General features: G+C 37.8%; 2 protein-coding genes across 2 annotated transcripts; one reads left to right on the forward strand and one right to left on the reverse strand.

Annotated features, from left to right (window-relative positions):
• The first annotated feature begins 5,330 nt into the window (after positions 1-5,330).
• On the forward strand, positions 5,331-14,387 carry LOC140768484 (protein GIGANTEA). The gene is made up of 15 exons (XM_073108767.1): positions 5,331-5,494; positions 5,739-6,145; positions 6,991-7,062; positions 7,225-7,279; positions 7,376-7,518; positions 7,677-7,951; positions 8,288-8,346; positions 9,324-9,564; positions 9,639-9,789; positions 10,376-10,585; positions 10,713-12,236; positions 12,917-12,985; positions 13,156-13,374; positions 13,640-13,732; positions 13,823-14,387. The coding sequence occupies exons 2-15, from the start codon at positions 6,059-6,061 to the stop codon at positions 14,123-14,125; spliced, it is 3,501 nt and encodes a 1,166-aa protein (XP_072964868.1). The 5' UTR covers positions 5,331-5,494; positions 5,739-6,058; the 3' UTR covers positions 14,126-14,387.
• Positions 14,388-15,593: 1,206 nt separating this feature from the next.
• Positions 15,594-18,486, reverse strand: LOC140769157 (uncharacterized). The gene is made up of 3 exons (XM_073109753.1): positions 18,194-18,486; positions 17,300-17,380; positions 15,594-16,335 (listed from the first exon to the last, which is right to left on the reverse strand). Exons 1-3 carry the CDS (start codon positions 18,350-18,352, stop codon positions 15,961-15,963), a joined length of 615 nt encoding a protein of 204 aa, XP_072965854.1. The 5' UTR covers positions 18,353-18,486; the 3' UTR covers positions 15,594-15,960.
• Between the last annotated feature and the right edge of the window lie 1,162 nt (positions 18,487-19,648).

The following is a 19,648-nucleotide window of genomic DNA, read 5'->3' on the forward strand; positions in this document are numbered from 1 at the left end:
GTAATTTTTATAATATGGAATTGGAGAGTAAAGATTAAAAAAAGGTAATTGAAATAATAGTTTATTGAAGTGAATATCATTTCAACGACAAAATGATAATCTATCTCTCGTTTAACAGTTTTCTACCAGGATTTGGCAATCTTCTTCCCCATTTAATTTCTTTAGTCAACTCCTTTCCTGTTGGTAGTCATCAGAGTTTTTTCTGTCTTTCTCCCTCTAGCCTTTGGCTAGGTAGAGGGGAGGAACTTTTCCGTCGGCTCTAGCAATGCTCTACTAGGGTCTGGAGTTTTCCCCCTTTCTACAATGGTTCTCTGGTCGCCTTCGACGGTGTATTTTATCTTCTATCCTCTCTTTTTCCTCCCTCTCTTTAATCCATCTTTCTCCTAACCACTGACTACTCTTGCCTCTCCACTATTATAGGTGTCGTTGCCATCCATCTTATTGTTGTCCCCTCCTTGACTCTCCGTGTATCCATCGTTTGTGATGAGCGCTGAGGGCAATAAATCTCACCTCGGTCTCCTCTTTGTCCTATTGCCTTAGCTCAACTCGTCTTTGTCTCACTTTGCTCTTGCTCTACCCTAGGACCGAATTTTCATCTGAGCCTTTGAGGATAGGATTCTTAGTTTTGTGGATATATCATGCTCATCCTTCTTCTTGCGTCTTTTTCTTTGTTATTTTTTTTTCTTGCTTTCACATTCTGCTCAAATAGAGTTAGCAAGTAGATTTTGATAAATCATTGCACTCCTAATGTGCCTAGATTCCCCATCTAAAGGCTCTCCTTTATTGAGAGTTTCGCCTTAAAGACTCATGCTATTAAATCTATAGTGCTGCCGCGGTTGGCCAAGCGAGATGCTTGTTTTAAGAGCATTGCTCTATCTCCTTTTTCTTATTATACTTAAGTAATTGATCATTCTTGATACTTTATTTTTATTGTTGCAATGTTTGTAAGCCGACCAAGTGAGAGGCTTGTTTTTAGAGTTTTCTCATATTTTCCTTTCTTCTCTTATATCAAGTTATAATTGTTTGATTAAATTAATGATATGATTAGTCTATAAAATTTTCTTCAAAAATAAAATAATCTATCTCCTGCATGAATTTTTCACTCTCATCCACGATGTGATTGAATTTGAACTATTTTAGGGCTCTACTCATTTTATATTTGCAAACATGAATTTGTGAAAGCTTCCAAAACATCAAAAGTTTTAAGCAAAAATAGGCAACCCAAGTATAATAAGAGTAATCATCGATCATCAAGAAAATATATTGTTTATCTCCAAATCCTTCAAATATAGTTTGACCTATGAAGTCCATGCGAAGAAAGTTCTAAAATGAGTTGTCATAGGGATATTTTTATATTAGCAAGTTCGTTGACAAAATTATATTTATTTAAGTTGTATAAATTATATAGTTGATGAAAGATTAAATTATATAAATAAATTAAGTCAAAAAATGAACAAAATAATATTTCACCCATAGGTTTTAGACCTTATTTGGATGGGATTAGGGGCATCGGAACGGTTCACTTAAGAAAATGTAAATAGAGTTTGAAATACATACACACGACAATACATACGAAGAAACTCAAACTAAAAAACTGTTTGAAAGTTTTATTTAGTGGGTTATACTCGGCAGCCATATGTTGTGAGTAATTTGTTAATAATATCTTGTATCTCACTTAAATAATAATATTTATATTGTTAGTAAATATAAAATATTAGATGAAGTAAAGAGGAAATAGAAATAGATACAAATGGTTAGTATTAAAATAAATTACTCTTCAGTTATTACAGTAGTATGGACCTCAATGTGTTAGTAATAAACTTTTTGTCTGATAGGATATTTTTTCGTCTTCTGACATTCTTAATTGTTCTGATATTTTCTTATTCCGCCGTTGAAGGGCAGCACCGTAATATACTCGTTCCCACTACCCCGCCCGCCGACCGCCGTTGACCCTACCGTGGCGCACCCGCGCCTCGCGTGGTCCCCACAAACCATCCATATTCCATACGATGCCCCCCCCCATCTCCATGCCCATGCATGACATCATTATGCGGGGCCCGCCACATGAGCCCATCACGACAGCGATGGCGAGATATATTCCTTGCACCGCGTCGCGCCACGTAAAGGTCCGCCCGAGATCTGGGCCGAGCTTAGATATATCCTTTGCTGGACCCTCATTGGCTTCGCCATCCACGTCTCACTGGCATTACTGGTATTTTACCCTTTTCTCGTTTTTAATTTCCACTAGATAAATATCCTCCACTAGATACGCCCTGCCCGGGCCATCCCAGCCACCCAGTTCTACCACGTGTCGGTATCCTAATCGTAGGACCAAGATTGTTCCGGCAGCTGCCCCATATCTGGCACTAAAGTTTTTCTCCTCCTTTTTTCACGATTCACGTTGAACTAAGCATTAACCAGACGTTATGTCACCCTAAATTTTAGTTAATATATTAAACTATTTTACTATAAAGTTATTACGCTGTTAAACTGTTTCTTAAAATTATTTTACACTATAATTTATTTTATAATAATTATTTAAAATTATAGTCAAACTATATAAGTCTTTAACAATATAAAAAGATACTTACTAACTTTTCTAAAGTAGGTTGATGAATGTATAGCTTTTCGATATTCCAAGCGGTGGTCCTCCTTTTTCTCTTTTTCTTTCTTTTGATTGTTTTTTACTGGACTGGTTGGCCACAACTTTGGGCATCGGACTCTTCTGAGCCGTTTAATATGGATGGGAGGGTACTTTGATCATGATTGGAAGTTGGGCAGCGGTTCTTCTACTAAGAATGGAATGGTATATTCCTGGACCTCAAAATGGAGCGAATATAAGATGTATTTATATTGAGAGTGACAACAGATTGGTGCATTTATAATACTTACTCTAACCTCTTGGGTAACATAGAAAATTACAATTGATTCTCGGTTTTCTGAGAGGGGTCTTCTAGCCTGACGTAGCAAATTACAACTTATGGTAATACTTTTTAAAACCTTAATTAGCTTTTTTTTGTAATAGTTATTTGTTAGATTTTCTTTTTCTTGGTTAAAAATATCATGCGATTGTCATGTAAGTCAATTATAGATCATCTAGGGACCGTTACTTTTGTTTTAAAAAAAAATTTAATAATTTTGTTAATACGAGTGAAATATATTAAATAGTTTGAGACAGTTAAAATTTTGCAACAAAATAAATAAAAAATAATTATGTATATATAAAAGTGTGATGCCTATTATCCATATCAATTTTCTTTGTAACAAATACAAATGGCAGCCATTATCTAAAATGACGTGGAAGATCTAAATTCTCAATTGAATTGTGTGATAGCGTTGTTTGAGGTTGTTATGTTGCCGTGGATGATCTTACTTACGGAATGAAGGTCAAATGCAAACAGACTAAATAATTTATATGAAGCCAGCCCTTTTTAGGTATAAGATTTAACAATATATTACATTATCACACCATATCATCGTTGTATCTTGCACCTTCGTACTTTTTTTTTTTTTGGTTGCAATTTATTTATATTTTTGTAGCACATTTGATCAAATAAGTTAGAATTTTTTTTAGGAGATAGTAAATATTTACGACGTTCTAAAAGTTCTTAATAAAAAGTTTGGTATCTAGAGTGTGGCTTTTGACTGCATGATTTAAGATTCCTTAGCACCTGATATCACTGATCTGATGGCATATGTTCTCCCTTTGAATGCAGATCAGTTTGTCCGGTTCATTAGCTTAATTTCCCATGGGACTCAAAAAAATAATGTCCTTTTGTTAGTTCTAGTACTTGATTGGCTTTTGCTTTGTGGGACAATCTAACTACGTGTTCTTTTTATCATTCTAATTATTATTGAATGATTAAATATAAGCTAAATGAAGAGTTAACCTCTTCCTAAATATAAAGATACTCAACGTTAGGCTTTTCTTAATCGTAGGAAATATATCTATTAATTTTACAAAGAGTTGGTTGAAGGGAGTCTAGCTATAATTTTTTTTTTAATCATTCATGAGTCTAAAGGCTATATATAAGTCGGACAAAAGACTAACATTTCCTAAATATACTGCACTTAAGTTTCACTAAACTTTAGTTAATATAATAAGTTGTCTAGTATAAGCTTTAAGTTATGTGCGCTGTCAAACAATTGCTTCGAATTAAATACCGTCGAGACTTGCTCCAAGCTGTTGAGACTCATTCCAAGCTGTCGCACTGTCAAGTTATTTTCCAAACCAACCGTACTGCCAAACTATCAATCAAATTGAGCCGTTAAGCTAAAACATCAAACCACTAAACAGTTTTTCTCCATAATAATTATTTATGATTAGAGTTAATTTTATGACCTCTTTAGTCATAAGAAAAGGTACCTACCAAACTGTACTAGAAGTAGTTTGGTGTGACCCAGCCGGATAGAATATAGTTTGCACCTTTTTAATCCTAGGATATATGGGGATGTAGTGTTAAATGGTTCACACCAACTATATGCAACTGCTAATTTCTAGAACTTTCTAATGGGGGGGTTGTTTGGCATGTGAAGTGGACTTTGAGATGTGCATTTGTATTGATTCACCATAAAAGATGATGCAACTTGCAAAGCACATTGTGGACCCAGTTGTGGTAACAAAGAGTATCTATTACATTACATGGTGTACCTAACTTGCGAGTCTAATCTCACCCAAAAATTTCATTTGGCTACAAGTAGGCATAGGCATGCTCATCCAAATATACAGATCAATATCAAGGATGATGTTTTCAATCGATAAACTTGAATCTTGTGTCTATTTTGGTAGCAGAGTCAGTAGTATGTCGTATGATATTTCCCAACATTTATTCTAAAAAAGAAAAGAGAAAAAAGAAATATAATAATTATAAAACCTTTTTTTTTTTTTTTGGTTTTGGGAAACAAAAAAAAAAAAAAAATTGTATAATTGGATGGCCCACCGGTGTTGCACGGCATCCAACCTCTATTGCGTCCAGAGTCCTCTCTAGTCTATCCATTACACCGGCTACTTGTCCACTTGCGCCCCCCCACGTGACGAAGCCAACATAGAACTAGTTGCTACGTGTCACCCCACTAGTTGGTACACCGTCCGATCAGTAATCCAGCCCATCCAACGGATGAGGGTGTTTCGGACATTGTATCCCGTCGAAACTTTTACGTGGAGGGTGGATGTATGTGGAGGGGATGTCATGTATGTGGAAGGGATGGAAGTGGGCATGAGGCATGTCATGAGAGGGAGGATCCGCGAAAATATCAATGCCACGTCAGCGAGGGGCGATCAGGAGGGCAAAGCCTAGCCTCCAAAACGGATCGGCTAAGTATCTTGTTTGCTCTCCACCCAAAAATAAAAGTCTCTTCCAGCTAAAAAAAATCTAATTTTTCTCTCTCTCCTCCCTCCCCTCGCTCGTCTTCCCATTCCACATCTCTCCTAACTCCGCTTCAAACTAAGAAGGAGCTCTAAAAATCCTACACCCTGGCTTGAAGAGAGATCGAGGTAATTTTTCTCTTTTTTTTTTTTTTTTTTGGGGGGGGTGTTCCTTGATTTTTTTTCCCCGTTTAGCTGGAGCTTCAATTTACTGCTGCATATCTCTTGCTTTCTTTGTTTTTACTCTCAGATGTTCCAGGAGTGGAGCAATCTGGTTTTTTGATAACTCACTCTTGATACTTCTCAGTATATCTGTCTATTTAATTTTTACTTTTTTTCTTCTGTTTTCTTTATGTTATGTTTTCGGATGCAGAGATCTCGAAATTTGATGTGGTCGGAACCGACGTGATGATTCTTAGAGGCGTCATGGAATTTGAACGCTTTGCGGGGGTTTAAACAAAGGAGTAATTTATTTTATATTTGAAGAGAGTTGGTTATTTGAGGATTACCGGATTTAAGACATACAGCTGATATGCAGAATAGGATTCGGTGGGTAAGATAGATGTCTGGGCTCAATGGTTCTTAGGATGCAGTATTAGTTACAGGTGTTTTGGTTCTTAGTAGTTGAACAAATTCTGTTGCTTGGGTTGGTTATCGGGGGTTGTCGAGAAGAGCTCCGTTGAAGGACTTGATATGTCTGCTTCATGTGAGAAGTGGATCGATGGTCTCCAGTTCTCGTCCTTGTTTTGGCCGCCGCCACAAGATGAACAACAGAGACAGGTATTTGAAGGGTTCCTGATTTCTTCCTAACATTCTTTAAAATTTTCACTTTCATTTATACTGATACGATGTTGCCTGGTTTCTTTTTTCTGTTTTTGTTTTTTCAGTTTCTCTTTACTTTATAGCATAAGGTTTCTTAGTTACACGCTGAGTTAAAAAAAAAAAGAATCTCTAGCAGATTTTTAGGTCTGAGCTTTGCATATTAATAATTATCCTGGGAAGAACCTTAATCTGTCAAGTGAAACAGTTTCTTTAAACTAGTTGTACATAACTTCTGAAGTTTATCAGTCAAAAATGAAAATATTAGGTAACTACGCCATTAATGTGAGAAGAAGTTAAGTTGTGTGCTTTTATGCTGGCCAACAGGATGCTCATAAATAACAACTCCACTTCTGTTATGGTTTATTGTCTTGTTATCAAGACTTAAAATGGTCAGCTTTTTCTTATTACTTAAACAAATTATGACATATTTTGGGTTGCTAATTTCATACATTCAAATTCCCCACTTATGTAAATCTTTTTGCTGACGTAGAAACATCAGGGAAGTGGTTCATAGATGTATCAGCAAGCTATTCTAGTTCTTTTTGCTCTATGTTATTGTCTTCTGAAATCTGTGTAGGTGATGTTAAATAAAACTTGTCATTAACTTGAATTCATGGCTAGCATGTACTAGTAGTTGAATTTTTACAATACAACTGTTTCCTTGTAACTCTGAGTTGGCATTAAATGTAACCAGTAATATGGACATCTTATTTTAGGAACATCAAATACTCTTCTAAGCAAGTATTTTCTATTATTTTTAAATATTCATAATTGAAATAATATGCTTTTGGTCATTTTTAAAGGCACAAATTATGGCGTATGTGGAATACTTTGGTCAGTTCACCTCAGAGCAGTTCCCAGAAGATGTAGCTCAGGTATGTGGTTTTCTATTTTCATAACATGTTAAAACTTATTGTGTAAGAAGAATAAATCATAAGCACACCATCCCTTTGCAGTGTCGAAAGTATAAATGTGAATGAAAGATAAAGGATTAAATGATTTATTCTCTAACTTGCTGATTGGATAAAATTTTGCAGCTAATTCAGAGCTGTTATCCGTCTAAAGAAAAGCGCTTGGTGGATGAAGTTTTGGGTAACCGAATTTACTCCATGTCATATATGATATATTTTCATCAACTTGGTTTGTTATATACAATTTGCTTACCTTCAATATTTCCTTGATATCCAGCAATTTTTGTCCTTCATCATCCTGAGCATGGCCATGCTGTTCTCCATCCAATTCTTTCACGAATAATTGATGGCTCACTAAGTTATGATAAAAGTGATCCTCCATTCAGTTCTTTCATATCTCTAGTTAGCCAAACTGCTGAGGTAAGGAGCTCTAATATCTGGGCTAGTCTTCAATTAACTTTATGATATATATGGGTGAGGCTGTAAGATGCAAAACCAATAGCATATGTTACATTTGTTATTATCACATTATCACTGTACTTGAAAATCGTCATAATAGTTAATAATCCTAATCACAGAAAGACTACTCAGAACAGTGGGCTTTGGCATGTGGAGAAATTTTACGGGTGTTAACTCACTACAACCGGCCAATATACAAGGTTGAGCTTCAGCATAGTGAAGTGGAAAGGAGCAGCAGCGGTGATCATGCCACCACAAGTGACTCCAAGGAGATAAAAGCTAGCAATTCTCTACCGAATGAACTCGACCGAAAGCCACTGCGGCCTCTATCTCCTTGGATTACAGATATATTGCTTTCTGCACCTTTGGGTATTAGAAGCGACTATTTTCGATGGTATGTAATTGACATAATCGTTATTGTTCTGGTGCATGCTATCTTGCATTTATAACCTTCTTGATTAATATAGGCATACTATGTTTGGAAATTCCTGTTTGTCTAGAAGGCAAAACTATTTTATTTTGCCTCACTATACATTTTCCTTTTTGTTGTATATCCAGGGCTTCAAACATCATATTTACGACATGTAATTACTAATTACAGAACTTATGAAATTGCCTCCAATTCATTTAGTTATTGCCATTTCTTTACCTGCTGCTATCCATGAAAAAAAAAATTCTAATGCTGAGGATGCTTTACTTACCAGATCATTATGCTTGCATCCTTAAACAGGTGTGGTGGGGTCATGGGCAAATATGCAGCTGGTGGAGAATTGAAGCCTCCAACAACTGGTTAGTGAACTCCAGTAAATATCTTTTAACTTATTTGAAGTTTCATTGGTAGGAATGTTGCTCAACTTCGAATCAGTTGTCTTTTCTGAAACATTAATTCTTACTTCTACTTCATGAAGTTTTTTAACCATCAAATTAGTGTAATAGAAAACTAAAGCTATAATTTGTGGGATTTTAAGTTTGTCAGAGGAGGGGAAGAACTTGTTAATCTTCGAGTGTAATATTCAAAAGCAAAATATATGATAGCTAAATATATTGTTCTTAAAAGGCAAGGTCAGTTGGAAGTACATGCAAAACCTTGTCTCTAGAACTTAGTGGGTATAATCATAGTTAGCTCCATCTTGGTTCAGGAGAAGAGGACAATCAAATTAGACTTGATATCCCTTTTATATCATTTTTATTTTTGATGTTTTTCTTTGTTTCTTAGGTCAAAATAGATTCGTTTGTTCCCTTATTTGATTATTTATGTTGTGGAAGAGCAAGAATCGGGAGCATTCACATGTCTACTCCTTCACTAAACTAGCCTATTATAGCAGCGAACATTTACCTCTAAGTAGTTGATATTTACAAAGGATGTTCTGCTGCTGGTCTACTGTCCTGGACAGCACAGATGGGCCACTTTAACTGGATGGATCAAATTTGCTGTTTACTTGAATGACTGGTTATGAATTTATAATCATGTCTTGAAATTATAGATCATGGTCTAGACAAGTATGACAAATGTACTAATGATAGATAGCTAGCTAGCATGACTTCTATTTAGAAGGTAACGGACATATAATATGAAAGAAAACTGATTAAAGTTCCTACATTTATGTCAGCTAGATGACTCTTTTTGTGATCATTTTGTCAGATTTGATCTGAAGAAGAGGAGGAAATTATATGTTTGGACTCTTCCTATTTCTTTCATGTTATTAATAACCTTATCTGGCTTTAATTCTTCTGACTGGTAATTTCTTGTGAATTTGTGATGTTAGCTTCAAGTCGAGGATCTGGAAAACATCCCCAACTTATGCCCTCCACACCTAGATGGGCTGTTGCAAATGGAGCTGGTGTCATATTGAGTGTTTGTGATGAGGAAGTAGCACGTTATGAAACTGCAAATTTAACTGCAGCTGCTGTTCCTGCACTTCTGCTTCCTCCCCCAACTACTCCATTAGATGAGCACTTAGTAGCCGGCTTGCCTCCGCTTGAGCCATATGCTCGCTTATTTCATAGGTAGTATACTGATATTAGCTTCTTATTTATATTGTCAAGGACATACCATTTATATCTGTTCTTTTTTTTGTCAGGTACTATGCAATTGCTACTCCGAGTGCAACACTGAGGCTTCTCCTTGGACTTCTTGAAGCACCACCATCATGGGCCCCAGATGCACTTGATGCTGCTGTGCAACTTGTTGAACTCCTCAGAGCAGCTGAAGATTATGCATCGGGCATGAGGGTATGAAAATTATGTTCAGATACATTTCATGACTACACGGTTGTTTTGTTTAAATATAATGCGGTATTTGCTTGTCTCTTGATGCCATTAATAATAGACCATCTGTTTCTGGACTTTTGCTTCATAGTAAAGTTATCAAATCACAAATGCGCTTGAGGTCATATTTTCACAATCATCCAACTTGTGACTATTTTATGTGATCAATGATGCAACATAATAATATTTACTTGACATGTATTTTGTCAGGATTTGTTTGTTAAAAGGTTAAGCTACATTTATAGCGAGCACTGATCATTGTTTTAGATTTTTGAGTGTTCCACATAATAATTTTTTTCGTGTGTCAGCAAGTATATAACAAAATCTTTATATTGTTTGTAGTTTTAAAGCATTATCAGGCACATGGTACTTCCACAACATTTCCTAGTTATTTTGTTTTTCTCGTAAGGTTCAATTTATCCAAAAGCTTTTGGCAGATATCCTTTACATTTTAGCACGAGAAACAGTTAAAGTGTTATATTTTGAGAAGATAATGGATTTTGGAGCATAATGGACAGCATATGACTTCTGACATTATTTTCTTTTCTAGCTTCCAAGAAATTGGATGCATTTGCACTTTTTACGTGCAATTGGCACCGCAATGTCCATGAGAGCCGGTATTGCTGCAGATGCTGCCGCTGCTTTACTTTTTCGCATATTATCACAGCCTACTTTGCTTTTTCCTCCATTAAGGCATGCTGAAGGAGTTGAAGTCCAGCATGAACCATTAGGTGGCTACATATCATCATATAAAAAGCAGGTAAGTCATGACAATTTGGATCTTAATTCTTAACATTTCCTTTGTCCTTCTCTCATTTTTGTAATTGATCTCATCATTAGTATTTCTTCGATTTAATGTCTATCACTGGTGATGAAAATTTGACCAGTTGGAAGCTCCTGCTTCTGAAGCAACTATTGAGGCTACTGCCCAAGGAATAGCATCGATGTTATGCGCTCATGGCCCAGATGTTGAGTGGAGAATGTGTACCATATGGGAAGCTGCATATGGACTGTTGCCTCTGAGTTCCTCAGCTGTTGATTTACCTGAAATTGTAGTTGCTACCCCACTACAGCCTCCTACTTTGTCATGGAGCTTGTACTTACCACTTCTGAAAGTCTTGGAGTATCTTCCTCGTGGAAGTCCATCAGAAGCATGCCTTATGAGGATCTTTGTGGCTACAGTGGAAGCTATACTGAAGAGGACCTTTCCGATAGAGACCTCAGTTGAACAATCCAGAAAATTAAAAGCGCATGGCAGTATGTGGTCTACAACTAAGAATATTGCAGTTGCTGAGCTTCATACAATGATCCATTCACTATTTCTGGAATCTTGCGCATCAATGGACCTTGCCTCCCGATTGCTGTTTGTGGTTTTAACTGTTTGCGTCAGTCATGAAGCTTTGCCTGGTGGGAGCAAAAGACCAACTGGTAATGATAAGAATTCTTCTGATGAAGTTGTTGAGGACTCACAATTAATCAACGGAAAGTCATCTATGAGAAATAGAAGCAAGAAAAAACAAGGACCTGTCGCAATGTTTGATTCTTATGTTCTAGCTGCTGTATGTGCTTTGGCTTGTGAACTGCAGTTATTTCCTTTAATTTCGAGAAATGGTACACATTTAGATTCTAAAAATTCTGGGAAGTTTTCCCGAAATGGAAAAACCAATGGAGTTGTTAGCGAGTTACATAACAGTATTAGTTCTGCAATTTGTCATACGCGCAGAATACTTGGTATTCTGGAAGCTCTTTTCTCGCTGAAGCCATCATCTGTTGGTACATCATGGAATTATAGTTCAAATGAGATAGTCGCTGCAGCTATGGTTGCTGCTCATGTGTCTGAGTTATTTGGACGATCAAAGGCTTGCATGAATGCGCTCTCAGTGCTGATGCGGTGTAAGTGGGATGCCGAGATTTCCACAAGGGCATCATCACTTTATCACCTGATTGACATACATGGTAAAACAGTTGCCTCCATAGTTAACAAGGCTGAGCCCATTGAAGCACACTTAGTTCTTGCACCCATAAAGAAGGAAGATCAGTTAATAAAAACGAGTTCCGATAAGAGTGGCATTGTTGAACAGGAGGATGCTTCAACCTCACATCCGAAGGATGGTTGTTCAGGAACATTCTTGAAGTATGAGAAAGGGGTTTTACTAAATGATGATATTGTAGGTACATCAGGGAAAGTAATTGGAAGTTTGCCATTGGATGCATCAGATTTGGCAAATTTTCTTACAATGGATCGGAACATGGGGTATAACTGTCGATCTCAAACTCTTCTAAGATCTGTACTTGCAGAGAAACAGGAGTTATGTTTCTCCGTTGTTTCATTATTGTGGCGTAAGCTAATTGCAGCACCAGAAACACAGATGTGTGCAGAAAGTACATCTGCTCATCAAGGTTGGAGGAAGGTACAGTCACTTTCCTGAAAACTGTAGTCCTCAGTTATTTTGTTTTTCACTTTCTTCACCCAGCTTTAGTCATATTTCATTCTGCATTTTATGATGTTTATGTCCTTGGACTTCCTCAGCCTATACTGATGTGTAATTATAGACTCTTCTCCATCTAGAAAGAGAGAGAGAGTTGCACAACAAACTTTTCAACACCTTTCTAGGCTTGGGATATGCTTTGGGATTGTGGAAACCAATCCCAAGTTGGAGAGAGAAAGTACTCCACTTTTTTCATCTTGGGATAAGGTTTTATGCATCTTGAGGTGTACTCAATGCCTAAAGAAGTCTTAAAAACGATTGCAAGTGTGATTATGATGCACAATGATTTCTAGACTTTGCTGGGCAACTTGCACTTACTCTTTCCACAGCAATCTATTTAACAAGCTCTTAGCACTCAATTGATGAAGCACCATATTTTTTGGGCTATAAATGAATTGCTTTCATTGTCATCCATAATACTTTCTTGGTTTACAAGTATGAACTATAAGCTTACACTTTAGAATTTAAATAAAGTTAGATTATATATACCCATGATGATACTATGGTGGCATGGCAGTCTGAATGCTTTTATCCTCTAATGGCTGACTTGCTTTAGCATTTGACAGATTTGTGGGGCTAATCAATTTGGTCACTATGTGTAGGTGGTAGATGCTCTTTGTGATGTTGTTTCAGCTTCACCAGCAAAAGCATCAACTGCTATTGTTCTACAGGTCCAAATTTCGTCTTACTCTTCTTTCTTATCCGTTGCTAAATTGCTTTACTTATACATTTCAAGATAATTGCTTAGTTCTATTGTATTAAGGCCTATTGCTTGTACTACTATGTTTCAAATTTGCCCGTTTTTTCAGTCACTGTTTTGGACCCTTGTGTTCTTGGACAGGCCGAAAAAGATCTACAGCCCTGGATTGCGAGGGATGATGAGCAAGGCCAAGGAATGTGGAGAGTCAACCAGAGGATTGTAAAGTTGATTGTGGAACTTCTGAGAAATCATGACAGCCCAGAAGCACTGATAATTCTTGCAAGTGCGTCAGATCTTCTTCTTCGTGCAACAGATGGAATGCTTGTGGATGGCGAAGCGTGCACTTTGCCACAGTTAGAGGTAACATCTTTATGACCGATTACTGAACAGTTACATACAACCTACTAAGATTTCAACTCATTTGAATTGGAAACGGAATATTATATTAGTCACGTTAGAGCTGAAACTAATAAAAACCACAAGTTGATTTTACTTTAGGCATTATTTCGATATTCTGTCGAACCTTGTGTATTGTGTACTATACATTTGTACCTATATTATTTGCTTACTAACTATGTGCTTTAAATTTCCTATTTCTGAGTGCCTTCTGTATAAATGTGAGCAGCTATTGGAAGTAACAGCTAGAGCAGTTCATCTCATGGTAGAATGGGGAGAAACAGGACTATCAGTTGTTGATGGCCTTTCAAATCTTCTGAAGGCATGTTTTCTCACTTATTTTCTACTCACTGTTCATGTATAGGTATGAAACTTGTATCTGACTATGAAGGGAAATACATAATTTATGCAGTGTCGTCTATCGGCTACAATCCGTTGCTTGTCTCATCCGAGTGCCCATGTCCGTGCTCTCAGCACATCAGTTCTTCGTGATATCATGCAGAGCAGCCCAATCAAGTCCAATAATTTTATGCATGGCGATAGGCAACGCATTTTTGATCCGTCTTACCAATGCTTAGCTGTGAGCCTCATTAACTGGCATGCAGATGTTGAGAAATGCATAAAATGGGAAGCTCACAGCAGGCGTGCTACTGGTCTGACTCTCGCTTTCCTTAGTGCTGCTGCCAAGGAATTAGGTTGCCCTGTACCATGTTGAGATCTTTTCAGGGATCTATGGAACAGATGCATGCAAAAGGTGGTGCTGTAATTCAGCGACAGTAGGTTTCTAATCTCTGAGGCATTTGTTAGCCTTGTTAGCATCTGCGAAACTTGCAAACTATTTGTTGTTATAAGTTCTCAGCTTAGTTCTTGAAGACGGTAAGCCAAGAAGCAGGACCACGTTTTTTCATTGTAGATAAATAGCACGTTATTTTCATCATTGAATGATCCTGGGCAATGGAATACATTTCACCCTCGCATTTATTCTTATGTATCTGTTAATCATATTACTTAGTTCCAGGTGGATTTTAGATCCTGACTCGTTTTGCAATCTGATGAGAAGCTATAATGTATCTTTTTGCCCACAAATTGGTAGTGTTAACAGTGCATTTCTTTGAGGTTCATTTTTTTGCCTTTTTTTTTTTGAGGTTCTTGACCCATTACAATATGATTCTAACATCATAAGCTTTTGGTTTCTCATGCTTCTCTCGAACTGTAGAAGAACGTACTATCCTAAGGTACTGCATAGCTATTCGATAGCCCCATAGATGCAAAATAAATATATTCGCGGAATTGAATTCCAATAACAGGGAATACTAAGAACGTGAACTTCGAATATGGAATATATGCAGATTCACAATTTGTCTGTCCACTCGAAATAATGGTGTATGCGGATGAAACCTCTCAGAACTATCAATTCCCAAAGGCCAATTTTAAATTGCGCCAGTACTCAGATGCAATGAACGAGGACAAAATAAATTGATTCTATTCGGAGAGACTACTTTTTCCTTCACCTTCCTCCTCTAATTGCATTTTATCTCTCCCGACGTCGATCATTTCTTTTCCTCCGCACTCTTTTCCTGTCTCCCTCTCTCTACTTTCTAACCTGTTCCTTGGCCTTGCTTGACTTTTACCCCTGTCGGAGTGGATTCGGAAGATGGTATAGGGGTTAGGAGGGGCTCCCTCACCGGTCTCTCACTTGTCTTAACCGTGGAAAGTGGCGGTTGTCATGGCGTCGTCGATGGGGGTGTTCGGTGCTCCGGTGACAGGTTGACGTTAGGCTGTTTTATGGGTGGAGGTGGCCACTACCAGAGTATCTTCTCTGTTCCTGTTTTAGATTAAGGATTTTTCATTTGGGTTGTTCATCATATTGTATTTTGTTTATGCCATAGGACTTGGATATCTTATCTCCATTATAGCGTTGTTCGTTGTTGCAACCAAATGTGAGGGTTGTGTCAAAAACTTCATCGTACTTCTCCTTTTATTTAGTGTATTAGACAGTCTTCAATAAGTGAATGAAAGTGAAAGCTCGAGGCTCCTTAGTACAATCCCAAGAAAATAAAAGAACGAAAATTGGACTCTTCTAATTCTTAGATAATACACCTTTACCCATATAATCAAACAAATGCCATCGCATATATTCCATAATCCATGCCATGAATGAACAGATGTTGTACCCAAAGTAATGAGCAATCACGGATAAACAGCCTTTACTGGAGTAATGCATACAACAATTGCAACATTTACAGATTATCGGCAAAGAACAAAAGTTGATTGCACTAGACACACTAGGCATTCTTCGACCATCACCACCTATATAAGCTAACAAGTTCAACATATTGAAATGGTTCAATAATCCAAAAAAATTAAAAAAATTAAAAACACCTAAAATTCAAAGAGATCTGCTTCTTGAATCCTCGCAAACCAAATTGGAATAGCACATTAATTTCACCACGTTCTGGAGCTGTTGTTGCCATGAACCAATTCGAGGTAAGATTACTAAGCTTTGCAAAAGCTTGTAAACAAGCATTGACCTCTAAGATACCTATATATTCAGGGGCTATCTGAATGCATATCCATAGAGAAATCACCGAGACCAGGATAATTAGGTTCCTGACTTTGATTGGAGTAGCTGGCACCATGGTTACCATTCGGCACAACCCCATTTGAATTATACTCCCCACACTGGGAAAGGTGACAGTGAGTTAGGCCATGACGTACATGGTTCGAGAGATCATTTGCAAAAGATGTGTTTCTTGTTTGATCGATGTGGCCTGTCCGAGAGGCAACTCCAGTTGTCACTTGTCCAAACAAAGCAGAAGGATTTGGGATATTTGGGCTTGTAGAGTGCAACAAAGATTGAGAATGCTGATGTGGGTATTGCGACCGTGGGGACATTGACCCATCCTCTCCACAATCAATCTCCTTCTGCAAGACCAACAGGAAGGAATAAAAATACTAACAGCTCTAGCTCCTCAGAAAGTCCACCCACAAAATGAATATATACCATTAATGATTTGAGCGTATGTAATATTAAACAAAAGATAAAAAGACAACCAACAGCAGTGGCATATGAGCAACTAAACTGGCTAGAATAACAAACCTGAGCATCCACATAGAGAGCGAAGAAAGTACTATAATCTAGCAAGAAGACTTTGTTGGCAATACGGTAGGGAACAAGCATAAGCAAGAACTCTGGAAAAATAAATTTGTTTAAGCTCAAAAAAGATATATTTCAAAGAATAGGTTGATATTCTAGCATCCATAAAAGACGACGTGGTTGTGGCACATGGGAAATCAAGGGAACATAAATTGGATACATGATAGGTGGACACATATGCAATGTGCTTACATCGTAGCAGAAACTTGCATGTTTTGATCACAGTGCACAAAGATGTTGCTCCAAATTGCTCACATGAAGTTAGTCATGACTCCAATTCAAATACTGATACCTCATATCGCCTCGCCATTTCTTGCTCATATGCACTTCATGTTAAGATGGGAGACTTTTAGTATTGAAAGAACAAGTCACGGCTGATCATCACAACTCCAGACCATCATCCAGATGTACACAGTTTAGTTGGGATGGTGTAACAATCTTACTACCTTTCTAAATACAAACAATTTCAAGACCTGGCGGCAATCATCACTAGGGTAGGGTTATGTATGAGAAACAAAAAAAAAAGACCAATACCTAAAGTTCCATAATGAGATACAGAAAGGATGACCACAGCAGTAAGTCATACATGCAGTTGCATTTAACCAAAATGCTATAAATATGCTGCATCTGACCAAGTTAAATGATCACCATTAGATGTCCTAGAAGATACATAATAAGAAGAATAGCACACAAACACATGATTCGAAATCGAAGTATAAGTCATTGACGAACCTGTAGATAAGCAACTATATCAGGAACAACCACCCTTGAACCTTCCTCATGCTGAGTTAAAATCCACCTGTAGATTTTCTCCTGCACGAAACAAAAAAGAGAATTAAAAAAAAAAAACAAGTATAGCAACTAGATTGCTTAGTGCATTCCATTTGATTTAACTTTCACTGCAACAAACATATCAAGTTAGTAGTTCACTCTAACCTATAACACCAAAAAGTCAAACAACAGGATCAATAGACCGAAATTAATAATCCCCAGGTAATGGCTCACTATATAATGTTCCATAGAAGTATTATTAAAACAACCTACTGAACCCAATCATGCCGCATAAACAACCAATGAATGATTAATTGCAAATCGCCCACATACCCCACTAATAGATACATATATGTGACTGCATTCGTCGAATCTCTTAGTGAGGCATGTGGTCAAGAACAAATCTCCCATTTCATGCAATAAACTCCAACAAGCAATGCCTAAAACCCAAAGAGAAAAAAGAAAGAGAGTTGATCCTTCCCTCAATCTCACTGTAATAGTTCGCACCTAACAACAACTACAGCAAATCTACCTCACATTAAATCAAATATCCAAGCACAACTAACTTTCGCCCGTTCCATTGTGCAAGCTACACAAAACCCACAAATTAAACTATTGCACACGATCGGTTTATAATAACCCAGTGGTACAAAAATCAAGACAAAAAAACTACATATTTATACGGCGTAAAAGAAAAAAAAAATCATTAAGCAACCTAAGCAATCAAAAAATGCGCACCAAAATTTAGCAATAAACCGACAATAATAAAAAAAAATTCTCAATTATAAACAGGAAAACCCTATCCAATGGAAACCACAAAAGGGAAAACAGATCGAAGTGGTAAACGAAGTGAACCAGAGCGTGTCGCTCGCCGGCCTGGAAAGCGACCCTCTTCTGGGCCATGGCCTGCGTGTACATCTGCGAGAGCGAGTTGGCGGCGCCGCGGAAAGTTGCGTACATCGTCCGATCCACCTCATCAAGCCGATTTGCCTCCGATTTCCTCTTCTTCGTCATCGATTTCGACCCCTTTCTCTCAATAACTAAAACCCGTATCCTCTATCTTCTCCTCTCTCTTCTCTATAACGAAGGCGACGGGCAAGGAAGAGAGACAGACAAGGGAGACGAAGAGGAGGGTCCGTTTCTATTTCTATGGCGTTATTACGGCATCGTCTTTTAGATTCGGACATGGATCGGAGGAGACTTGGGCTTCATGGTGGACCCCGTGAGGCCCATCGTACATTGACACTTAACCGTACGATGAGAGTTGTAGATGTTTGGATGGCCGCGATTTACCTGCCGACTGGAACCGTGGTCCCCACCGTTGTTGGATGTTGGTAGTTGATAGGCCACGGAGGTTTCCTACTTCTTGCTCCGCTTGGGTAGTGCGATTTTATTAGTGGGTTATCGGGTAAACCCGTTAATTAAAACAGATCCTCCTTAAACCCGTCATCTGATGGGCTGACTGGGTTGGTCTTATAAGGGGGCCAGCACTAAAAGTCCTAGTACTCAGATGAATCTTTTGTTGGGCCGAGATTAATCTGATGAATAGATTGTCGCACTTAGGACAAGTAATAGTGTAAATAATATTCATTTTAGGTTCTCATCAAAGTGCCAAGCATGGTTAGGTTAACCAAATCCTTCACAACTAAATTAACGATTCCTGCTACTTTGATTCTTTGAACAAATTTGAACAAATGCACTGGTCAAATTAGAACAAGTAGTTAGCAAGGCAGATACGGATGAAAATATAATAATATGTAGGGTGCTAAATGAAGATTCCTAGCGATCAAATGCTCTCAGTAGGTTCAGTATAAGTCAAAATCATGACTATACGTGCAAACTATTCCCTCTACGTCTCAACTAACGCAAGAAATCTAATGGATTAGATTGGACGGACCAGATTTAATCCGAATCGACCAAATCGGATAGAGACTTATTTTGGCAATTTGGCCCATGCTTTTGTTTAATATTATAACCACCATGCTCGAAAAGGCCGCTTTGATCTGATGCTACAATCATTGCCATCATCAAGTGTTCGGCACCCAAAAGGAGTCGGTGAGGGTCCAGTACTGGACCACGCCTTAGGCCTTAGCCTTAGTGGATCGGATCATCTCACCTTTCGTCTGGGACCCGCGGTTTAGGACCAGCAACCGTCCGTAACCACTCCTTCCTATAGCTCATGGGGCCCACGTCATCTGGATTCACCCAATTCAAACGGTACGATGACAATCGGACGGCTGTAGAATACTATCCTTATAGTTTCGCTATTCGATTACTTGGTTGCTGTAGCCTTCTGATTGGTCTAAACTT

The sequence above is a fragment of the Typha angustifolia genome, chromosome 10 (assembly GCF_048772165.1).
Source record: "Typha angustifolia cultivar Huaian chromosome 10, ASM4877216v1, whole genome shotgun sequence".
Classification (NCBI taxonomy): domain Eukaryota; kingdom Viridiplantae; phylum Streptophyta; class Magnoliopsida; order Poales; family Typhaceae; genus Typha; species Typha angustifolia.

Bases quoted from the DNA above. Each gene is read 5' to 3' on its own strand.
- LOC140769157 (XM_073109753.1), bottom strand. From the start codon at position 18,352: ATGACGAAGAAGAGGAAATCGGAGGCAAATCGGCTTGATGAGGTGGAT. The intron at 17,381-18,193 runs GTTCACTTCGTT...TGTTTCGTGCAG, and splicing joins CCGGCGAGCGACACGCTCTG to GAGAAAATCTACAGGTGGAT. The intron at 16,336-17,299 runs GTTCGTCAATGA...TTGGTCTTGCAG, and splicing joins ATATAGTTGCTTATCTACAG to AAGGAGATTGATTGTGGAGA.
- LOC140768484 (XM_073108767.1), top strand. From the start codon at position 6,059: ATGTCTGCTTCATGTGAGAAGTGGATCGATGGTCTCCAGTTCTCGTCC. The intron at 7,519-7,676 runs GTAAGGAGCTCT...TCCTAATCACAG, and splicing joins TAGTTAGCCAAACTGCTGAG to AAAGACTACTCAGAACAGTG. The intron at 12,986-13,155 runs GTCCAAATTTCG...GTTCTTGGACAG, and splicing joins CAACTGCTATTGTTCTACAG to GCCGAAAAAGATCTACAGCC.